Below are 9,484 nucleotides of genomic sequence, written 5' to 3' on the forward strand. Positions count from 1 at the left end.
AGTCCCTGTTCCCCCAAGCACCGCCAGGAGTAACCAGGAATAATGGTCACAAGCTGGCAGAGGGTAGGTTTAGGCTAGCTATCAGGAGGCGCTACTTCACAGTCAGGGTGGCTAGGGTCTGGAACCAACTTCCAAGAAAAGTGGTGCAGGCTCCTACCCTGGGGGTGTTTAAGAGGAGGTTGGATGAACCCAGTACTCTTTCCTGCCATGGCAGGGGGTCGGACTAGATGATCTGCTCAGGTCCCTTCCGACCCTAGAAACTATGAAACTATAGAGCTGGGGGGATGGGGCCAGGCCAAGGCAATCCTGCATATGATGGTGGAGGCGTTTAAACACCCACCTTGGTCTGCAGAGGTCCCAGCTGGGTTGTGTCTGGAAGGGCAGGGAGGGGAGCAGCCCCTGCTGGGCATTTTACACCCCTGCCCTCATAGCTCCAGTGACGGGGGTGTGGCCAGTCCCCATGGCAGGATAAAGTGAATGGAGATAGGGGTTTAATTCCCCCTTTCACCCCCTGTCTCAGTGGAGGGAAGGAAGAAATTGACCCCGTCTGTGCCCCTTCACCTAAGGAAGCCATGCCAGCCAGCCTCTGGTCATGCCCCCACCCCTGCCGCTGGAGCGGTGAGGGGGAGGGATCCTGATGGGGCAGCAGCCCCTGTGATGGTGTCCTGCGTGTGCAAGCCTCTTCCCAGTGTGGGGGCTGCAATGTGGGTGGGATCAGGGCAGGCAGAGCTGCCACAGATTGCACAGGGCAAGTTGCGGCATAAGGGCTCAGATGGATGGCCATAGCCCCCCAAGCTCTCCCTATTTGCCCCTCCCTTCAGAGTCTGGCAAAGGGGGAAGGGAGGGAGCTTATTCCACTGCCTGTCTTGCACTGGGAGCAGTTGGTGGAGGTGGCAGTCAGGGCTAGCAGACACTGGCTACTCTCCACTGGAGATGGAGGGAGGGAATAAACTCCGTCCCTGCCCGCTTTGCCTCAGGGGGCCATGGCAGCCAGTGTTTGCCAACACTCCCATCCCTACTGCTGCAGCAGTGAGAAGGGAGTGCCAGGCAGACCCCAGCTTACCCCAGCTGGGGTCCATGCCACTGGGACAGGGATGGAGCAGGGAATTAAACCCCTCTCTCTGTTTGCTTTATGCTGCTGCCACACGCCCAGCCACTGGAGCAGCAAGTGGAGAAATGAGAAATGGCTGGGGGTGGGGGATATACTTCTTCCCTGCCCCTTCACCTTAGGTGGTCAGTGTCTGGCCATGCCCCCACCCCTGCTCCAGCTAGAGAGCGGAGGGGCAGGGCCAGGGCCAGCCATGCTCTGCTGGAGCAGACAGCACAGCCTAGCCCAGGGTAGCAGAGCATTTTCTGTCACAGGTTTAAACCCGGTCTGCTCACTTAACCTGGTTCACGTGTAACTTCTGTCCCTAACACATGAGTCTGACTTGCAGGCCGGTGAGGGGAAGGGTCCCCCCTGGACTGTTCATTTGACCATGTGGGGAGAGCCCCGTGGCTCAGGAGGTTTCCCCCATTCCATCCCAGGCTCCCCACAGCTGGGCAGACCCCCGCCTGGGGTGGCATGGGGGCAGACCCCTGGAGATATGGGACTCCTCCAAATGGCAGACACATGTCTCAGGAGGGCCAGCACTGGGATGGGGGACTCCTTCCGCTCTGTGGGAGGACAGCAGGAGGTTTTTGGCGGGGGGGTGCTGGGCAGGCAATCAGGATGACCCCCCTCTGTCCCCTTGTCTGGGCTGGGCAATGGCCAGCAGGCTGGTAGATGTGCTCGAGCACCCCTCACCTTCTGGCCTGGGCCAGTACAGACATGTGCCTGCCTTTCACTGAAGAGTGAATATGCTTTCCATTTGTTATTGGTCCAGTCTACACAGCTGAGAGAAACCTGCAAAGATTGGATTGATTCTGCCTCAGGCTTTTTGACTATCTGTACTTAGCCTGTGATTCTGTCCTCAGACACAACCCTCTTTGATTATGCTGGGAACCCTCATCGATTCTGTGCACCTTAGGGGCAACAGATCCTTTGACAAAGCTTTGGCTTTTTAGGTGAAGAAATGACAAACAAAAGCCTGTAGTTTTGGATAGAACTGGAAGCCCCCCACTTCCACTTCAGATAACTGCAGCTTAAAATTGCAAAATGGTTTCTAGGAAAATTCACCAGCGTTCCAAAGGAAAGATTCATTTAGAAACAAATCAAGAGAAAATGCCAGTAAAAAGGGACTGTTTATTTAAAAAACAAACAAACAAACAAACAAACAAAACAAAGCAAACAACTCCCCCTAAACAAAAAAAGTGCCAATTTTCATTTGTGGAAATAGAATGTAATATAGAACTAGGTTATTGTCCTTAATATTTGTAATAGGGGAAAACTTCTGAAACTGTTGTCAGACAATACAGTGTCCTTATTTTATACTCCAGAACTGCAAAAGTCAGATTATTTGGAATACAAACCAATCCCTGCAATATTTTATGACTTCCTTTCACATCTAAGGCTAGGAACAGATGTTGCATTTGTCCCTGGGTAAGTAGTGTCTGTGTTTATCCCTAAACAATAATATCCTGGAATTGGCGTGTATGTACAGTGCCTTCCCAATCAGGGTTTAGTGAGTGGCTGACTGCAGTGCCATGTTTCTGCCATTGATTCAGTGATGCAGTCCTAGGATTACTGTACAGAAAGGTGATTGGAAACAGTCAGCATGGATTCATCAAAGGCAAGTCATGCCTGATCAACCTAATTGCCTTCTATGATGAGATGACTGGCTTTGTGGATGCAGGAAGAGGAGTGGATGTGGTATACTTTGATTTTAGAAAGGCTTTTGATATAGTCTCCCACAGCATCCTCACAAACCAGCTAAGGAAGTGTGGGTTGGATGAATGGACTGTAAGGTGGATAGAAAACTGGCTGAATTGTTGGGCTCAAAAGGTACTAATCAAGGGTTTTGTCTAGTTGACAGCCGGTGTCAAGTAGAGTGCCCCAGGCATCTGGTCTGGAGTCAGTTTTGCCTAAACTATTCATCAGTGACCTGGAAGATGGGACAGAGTGCACCCTCAGCAAGTTTTCAGATGACACCAAGCTGGGGGAGTAGTAGATATGCTGGAGGGTAGGGCTAGGATTCAGAGAAACCTAGACAAATTGGAGGATTGGACCAAAATAAATCTCATGAAGTCCAATAAGGACAAGTGCAAAGTCCTGCATTTAGGATGAAACAACCCCATGCACTGGTACAGTCAGGGGACCAACTGGCTAAGCAGCAGGTCTGCAGAAAAGGACCTGGGAGTCAAAGTGGACAATAAGCTGAATATGAGCCAACAGTTTGCCCTTGTAGCAAAGAAGGCTAATAATATACTGGGCTGCATTAGTAGGGATGTTGCCAGCAAATTGAGAGAAATGATTATTCCTCTCTATTCAGCACTGGTGAGGCTACATCTGGAGTATTGTGTCCAGTTGGGCCCCCCAGCTACGGAAGGTATGTGGACAAATTGGAGGGAGTCCAGTGGAGAGCAATGAAAATGGTTGGGAAGCTGGGGCATATGAGTTGTGAGGAGAGGCTGAGGGAACCGGGCTTATTTAGTCTGGAGGAGAAAAGACTAAGGGAGGATTTAATAACAGCCTTCAGCAAACTGAAGGGTGATTTTACAAAGAGACTGGAGCCAGACTTTTCTCAGTGGTATGGATAACAGAATAAGGAGCAACAGTCTCAAGTTGCAGCAAGAGAAGTTTAGGTTAGATATTAGGAAACACTTGCTCATGAGGAAGATAGTAAAGTGCTGGAACAGATTATCTAAACAGGTTGTGAAATCTCCATCCTTGGAGGTTTTTAACACCTGCATAGACAAAGCCTTGGCCGGGATGCTGTAGCTGGGGATGGTACTACTTTGAGCAGGGGGTTAGATTAGGTATCCTCCTGGGGTCCCTTTCAACCCTAATTTTCTCTGATTTCTATGCCATGGTTGTCTGTAAGCCTGCACTTTGTCCCAGGAAAGATGGTATCCTGGAATAAATGTGACACCTATTCTCAGCCCAAGTGTCATATGTCTTGGGCCCTAATCCTGTACCAAGTTATGCAACTTTATACACTTAAAGGCAAGGTGACTAAAAGTGTTCAAGTCAGCTTTCAAAGTTCTGCGGTTTAAGAACAGCTACTCTGAGGTCAGCAATGAGATGCCCAAGAGGGTTAAAGTGTTCACTGCCACAGGCTTTTCTGTATTTTTGGACTTGCTGTCAGTTTGGTGTCCCCTCGTTCTTTCATGTAGAGATTTTCCTGTCTGTCCAATGCAAACAGAAGAGGGGCACTGTAAGCAGGTGATAGCATATGTGATACTGGTAGAGAAATATGTGACTGAACTTTGGGTGTTATAATCTGTGTTCTTTCTCCAGTGGTAATGTTGACCTCAGAGTAGCTCTTCTTCAAACAGGGGAACCTTAAAAGCTGACTTGAACATGAAATTGCAGAACAAACCTTCACCAGCTGGACTGTGTTAAATGTGGCCTAAACGATGGAAGCCAATTTGCTTTATAGCAGGAGACAGTGGGCAGTCCAGAGACACCAGCACTCTTCATTTGCTCCTGATAGACACTCTTGGGGCTTGAGGGGCCTGGCCCTATGTGCCTTGGGAACTCCGCTGTAGGGTCAAGCCTTGGAAGCACCTGCTCAGCTTTCCTCACTTTCAGAGATGTGCTTCTGGCAATCTCGGGACACATCTCTGGAAACAGGAAACATATTACCCATTGTCCCACAAGATTAACAGGTGAGACCATGGATGATGTCTGTTTTGCCCAGTGAAGCTGATCAACTGTGCCAGGACACATTGAGAGACATTATTGAGTGACATCTATTTCTAGCTTTAGTCTATAAGGTACATCTTTCCCTTGCCTTCTGCCTGATATCAAACCAAGGGCCGTGTTACACAGTAATCTTGGGGAGCTCCTGGAGCTCTTAACCCCTGGATTGTCCACACATGAGCACCTTAAAGTGGTTTTACGCACTCATTATGCGTCTCAATGTTATACCACTTCAAGGCAGGATTATGTCTTATTTTGCTTCTTTTCCATTAAGGGTGATCACTCCTCACAGATGTGCCACCCAAGTTGAAGTCCTCCAGTATCCCAGGATCTCTCACACCTCTGCCTGACTCAACAGCCCTCTACTGGGAATTCACAGTTTAGCCTCAAGTCACAGGGGTACAGTCAGACAAGGTTTCTAGACTAAGACTGTGACTACTCCAAACTCCAAGCTAGCACTAACGATGATCAGTCTTTGTGCAGTTCACAGTATAGAGCATAACAAGGCCCTAACAGAGCTAACTAACTCTTCAGACTAGCAGGGCTAAGTTACTTAGGACAACTTGTGTGTAAATTACTCACCTGCTTATATCTTTCAAAAAATTAGGTTTTAGACTATGGGCTTCTTGGGGCTGTGGCAGTACATTACAGAAAAACAAGCAATATAAATTTAGCGGGTTATTCTTTTTTGTCATAGACTCAACCTGAGAATACATTCCTAAATCTAATGATGTGGTTCTTATTGACAATTAATAGGATTGATGAAATTGTTATGAATGCCTTTTGGCTAAGAACTATCCGTGATGCAGGAGCTTGTAGTACTATTTTATTCTCCCAGAATTTAAAATAAATGTTTTTCTTTATATTTATTTTTCTAATGAATCGCAGTAAATTACTGTTTAGGTTTGTTATTAAAATTATTTAATGCACTGACAAATTGAGTGCTTTCATCTACTCTCTTTCACACAAAACATGCTTTTTAGTTTTCACCTTCTTAGAAGCATTTAAATGTATTATTTTTCCTTTAAATTAATTTTAGGATTTAAGTTGCAAAAAATAATCGCACTGTAATAGGTAAAACACTTACCAGAATCTTCAGTACTCAGTTGTAAAGTAATTTTACAGATGCCACCTTGATCTTGGCAAGTGATGGGTATGGTGCTTAGGATGGTCAAAACATGTTCTTTGCCATCCTCTGCAATTTGTAATGATTGTGGTACAAACTGGAAAAAAAATAGATTATCAATCTTAGATAATTATGCCATAAATTAAGGGAAAATTTATATTTTTAATATTTAAAAAGTGAGGTTTCTTTTCAAACACTTATAAATTATTATAATTGCTTATAAGATAAGCATCATCCTAAAAGTCCAAAGGTAATTTCTTAAAAATCTTTTTCAAACATGTTCAGTAATTAAGAGTATATTTGCAGTTGTCATCAATAGCCTGTAATTGTTTCTTATTTTCCACTCTGAAAAGTGTCTTTCACAAATCCTGAAAATGATATGATAGCATATCTGTTTTTTTTAAGTATCGCTCTTTAAAAAGAGCTCTAATTACAGTGTACTAAGAGAAGTATTGTCAGTTATCATGGCCTAAGTGTATTAGTAGTATGCTAGAGCCAGGAGCAGCTTAGATTCATAGTTTCATAATTTCTAGGGTCGTCTAGTCCGACCCCCTGCCATGGCAGGAAAGAGTACTGGGGTCAAATGACCCCAGCAAGGTGTACATCTAACCTCCTCTTAAAGAGCCCCAGGGTAGGAGCCAGGACCACTTCTCTTGGAAGTTGGTTCCAGATCCTAGCCGACATGACCGTGAAGTAGTGCCTCTGATATCTAGCTTAAATCTACCCTCAGCCAGCTTGTAACCATTATTCCTGGTCACTCCTGGCTGTGCTCAGGGGAACAGGGACTTCCTCAGTGCCTGCTGATCCCCCCTGACTAGTTTGTAACAGGCCACTAGATCTCCCCTTTCTCTTGTGGAGGCTGAACAGGTTCAGGTCCCGTAGCCTCTCCTCATAGGGCCTGCCCTGCTGCCCCTTTGTTCTTGGCGTTGGCCTCCTCTGGACCCTCTCTATGTTGTCCACATCCCTGTTGAAGTGCGGCGCCCAGAACTGGATGCAGTACTCTAGCTGCAGCCTGACCAGTGCCGCATAGAGGGGGAGAATCACCTCCTTGGACCTGCTCGAGATGCATCTGTGGATGCATGACAAGGTGCGGTTGGCCTTCCTGACTGCCTCCCCACACTGCCGGCCCATGTTCATCTTGGAGTCAATGATGACTCCAAGATCCTTTTCCGCCTCTGTACTGACAAGAATGGAGTTCCCCAACCTGTAGGTATGGTGCTGGTTGTTCTTCCCCAGGTGCATCACTTTGCACTTGTCAGTGTTGAATCCCATCCTATTTTTTTCCGCCCACCCTTGTAACCTGTCTAGGTCCTATTGCAGCCTATTCTTCCCTTCTAGTGTGCCCACATCCCCCCACATCTTAGTGTCATCATCAAATTTGAACAGGGTGCTTTTTACCCCCTCGTCCAAGTCACTGATGAAGATGTTGAACAGTGCGGGCCTGAGGACCAAGCCCTGGGGGACCCCACTGCCCACATCACTCCAGGTCAAAAATGACCCATCCAACACCACTCTCTGGGTGCGGCCCTCCAGCCACTTGGTAACTCAATTGACTGCGTGGATGTCGACACCGCAGTCCCCCAGTTTCTTAATGAGAACAGGGTGAGAGACAGCGTCGAAGGCCTTCCGAAAGTCCAGGAAGGCCACTATGTCCACTGCTACCCTGCATCTAATGATTTGGTGATCTGATCATAGAAGGCCACCAGGTTGGTCTGACAGCACCTGCCACTAATGAACCCGAGTTGGTTACCCCTAAGCATGATCTCCTCTGTTGGCCCCTTGTGGATATGTGCCAGAATAATTTTCTCAAAAAGCTTGCCCAGGATCGAGGTAAGATTACTGAACTGTTTTCTTCTTGTCCTTTCTCCTTGCAGCAGGGAGCAATAATTTGCTGGTGATTCATATGTGAAGTAGCATAGCTCCATGAGCTTATGCATTGGAAAGCAAAGTGAAAGGTCTGGGCTTTTTCCATTCCCTCCCTGTCCATTTGAGCTTATGAGGAAGAACAAGTGTAGTAGAAAGAACATGGTGTTAGGTCTGATCAGAGCCTGGACCCCTGAGAAACTCTGAAAGTTCAAAAAAAAAATCTCCTGTGCATAAGAAAAATACATTTTGAAACTTTGTGTTTTCTTAAGAAATGGATCTCCAGATCTTCTAGATTCCCTATTTCTCAATTCTTGAAAGGGGCAGCCTGTGTTGCTCTGTAAGTTTAGGCTTGACCTGGGGCTCCCAGGTCTTCCAGACACTCAGTTGTGGTTGGAGGAGTCTATATGCCTTGAGAGACTTTGGTTCCATCCAAGGTTTCCAAGGCTGCAAGGTTCCCAGTTTACAGCAGTCCATCAGGCAGGCTGTCAGGAAACCAGACAGAACATTGTAATTTAACCAAGTTTGCCTTTTCCAATAGAAACGTATTTTACTGACCAGCACTCTTAGTTTGGCTCATTCAAACCTAAACTCTGGGTAGCTCACACAAATGGGTAGGGTCACTTCCTTTTATACCATGCATGTATATATAAAACTAAAAAGCAAAAAAGCTTTCCATATTGTATATTCAATCTATACAGGATAATATTTTTCATTATTATTAGGGGCACGTCTACATGGTCAACTGATAGTGCCAGGCACGAGTGCCCCAGGTTCTCTGCACTGCTGCACATGTGCTGCCTCCAAAATCAGAAGTTGCAGTGTCTCTAGGTTTCTTATCAATCCAACTGAATGCCAGTGCCAGTTAGCCTGCCCCCAGGCTACTTCGCTTGCATGCGCACATTGCTTTTCATTTAGGAGGTATTCTATGTGGAGCAGTGCGTAATGCATAAGGGTATCACTGTCTACGATAGGACATTTACTATGGAGGCATAGATAGAGAATTTTGATGTGCTTTATAATAAACTTTGGGTCAAATTCTGTTTTTTTGTTCTGTTAGATCAACACCTGCTAGGTTCAGTAGAGACTGTCATATTTACCAAGGGTTAGATCTTGGAGCATAATGGCAGTCTCTCTTTAAAAGGGTCTTATTTTGCACTTGATAATGTCATAGCACTGTCTTGGTACAAAGACCGTTCTTTGAGATTAATACAGAGAAATCGTAGAAAATATTTTTAAAATGACAGCGACGTTATTCACTTAACCAAAGCAACCAGGAATTTATAAGGGCCACAAATGAAAGCAAGGCAGAGGATTCCCATTTATTCTAAAGTGCTACTAAACCAGGCAGAGAAGGCATAACATCCCAAACTGCAATTTGAATAGGCAACCAGGGCTAGTAATTCCAGTCAACATTCAGGATAATCTTGAGTTTGTGGTTCATCCAAACATATCACCTCTTGCAATGTGATTCTCATTGTAGCTGCCTATAATCTTCCATACCATTTACCCATGCGTCATGTCATAGATTTCATAGATTTCATAGACATTAGGGCTGGAAGGGACCTCGGGAGATCATCGGTCCAGCCCCCTGCCCAAAGGGCAGGAAGTCAGCTGGGGTCATAGGATCCCAGCAAGATAAGTATCCAATTTACTCTTGAAGGTGTTCAATGTAGGTGCTTGAACCACCTCCGCTGGCATACTGTTCCAGA

The 9,484-nt window shown here is 46.1% G+C and overlaps 1 protein-coding gene across 1 annotated transcript in view; it reads right to left on the reverse strand.

The window, feature by feature from the left end:
• Positions 1–9,484, reverse strand: part of LOC109323076 (von Willebrand factor D and EGF domain-containing protein-like) — a 333,209-nt gene that overhangs the window by 198,927 nt on the left and 124,798 nt on the right. Inside the window, exon 7 of the mRNA XM_019554480.1 lies at positions 5,871–6,006. Within this exon, the coding sequence (XP_019410025.1) occupies positions 5,871–6,006 (136 nt within the window). The remainder of the gene's footprint in view (positions 1–5,870; positions 6,007–9,484) is intronic.

Source organism: Crocodylus porosus, unplaced genomic scaffold (assembly GCF_001723895.1).
Source record: "Crocodylus porosus isolate Cpor-Errol unplaced genomic scaffold, CroPor_comp1, whole genome shotgun sequence".
In the NCBI taxonomy this organism is placed as follows: domain Eukaryota; kingdom Metazoa; phylum Chordata; order Crocodylia; family Crocodylidae; genus Crocodylus; species Crocodylus porosus.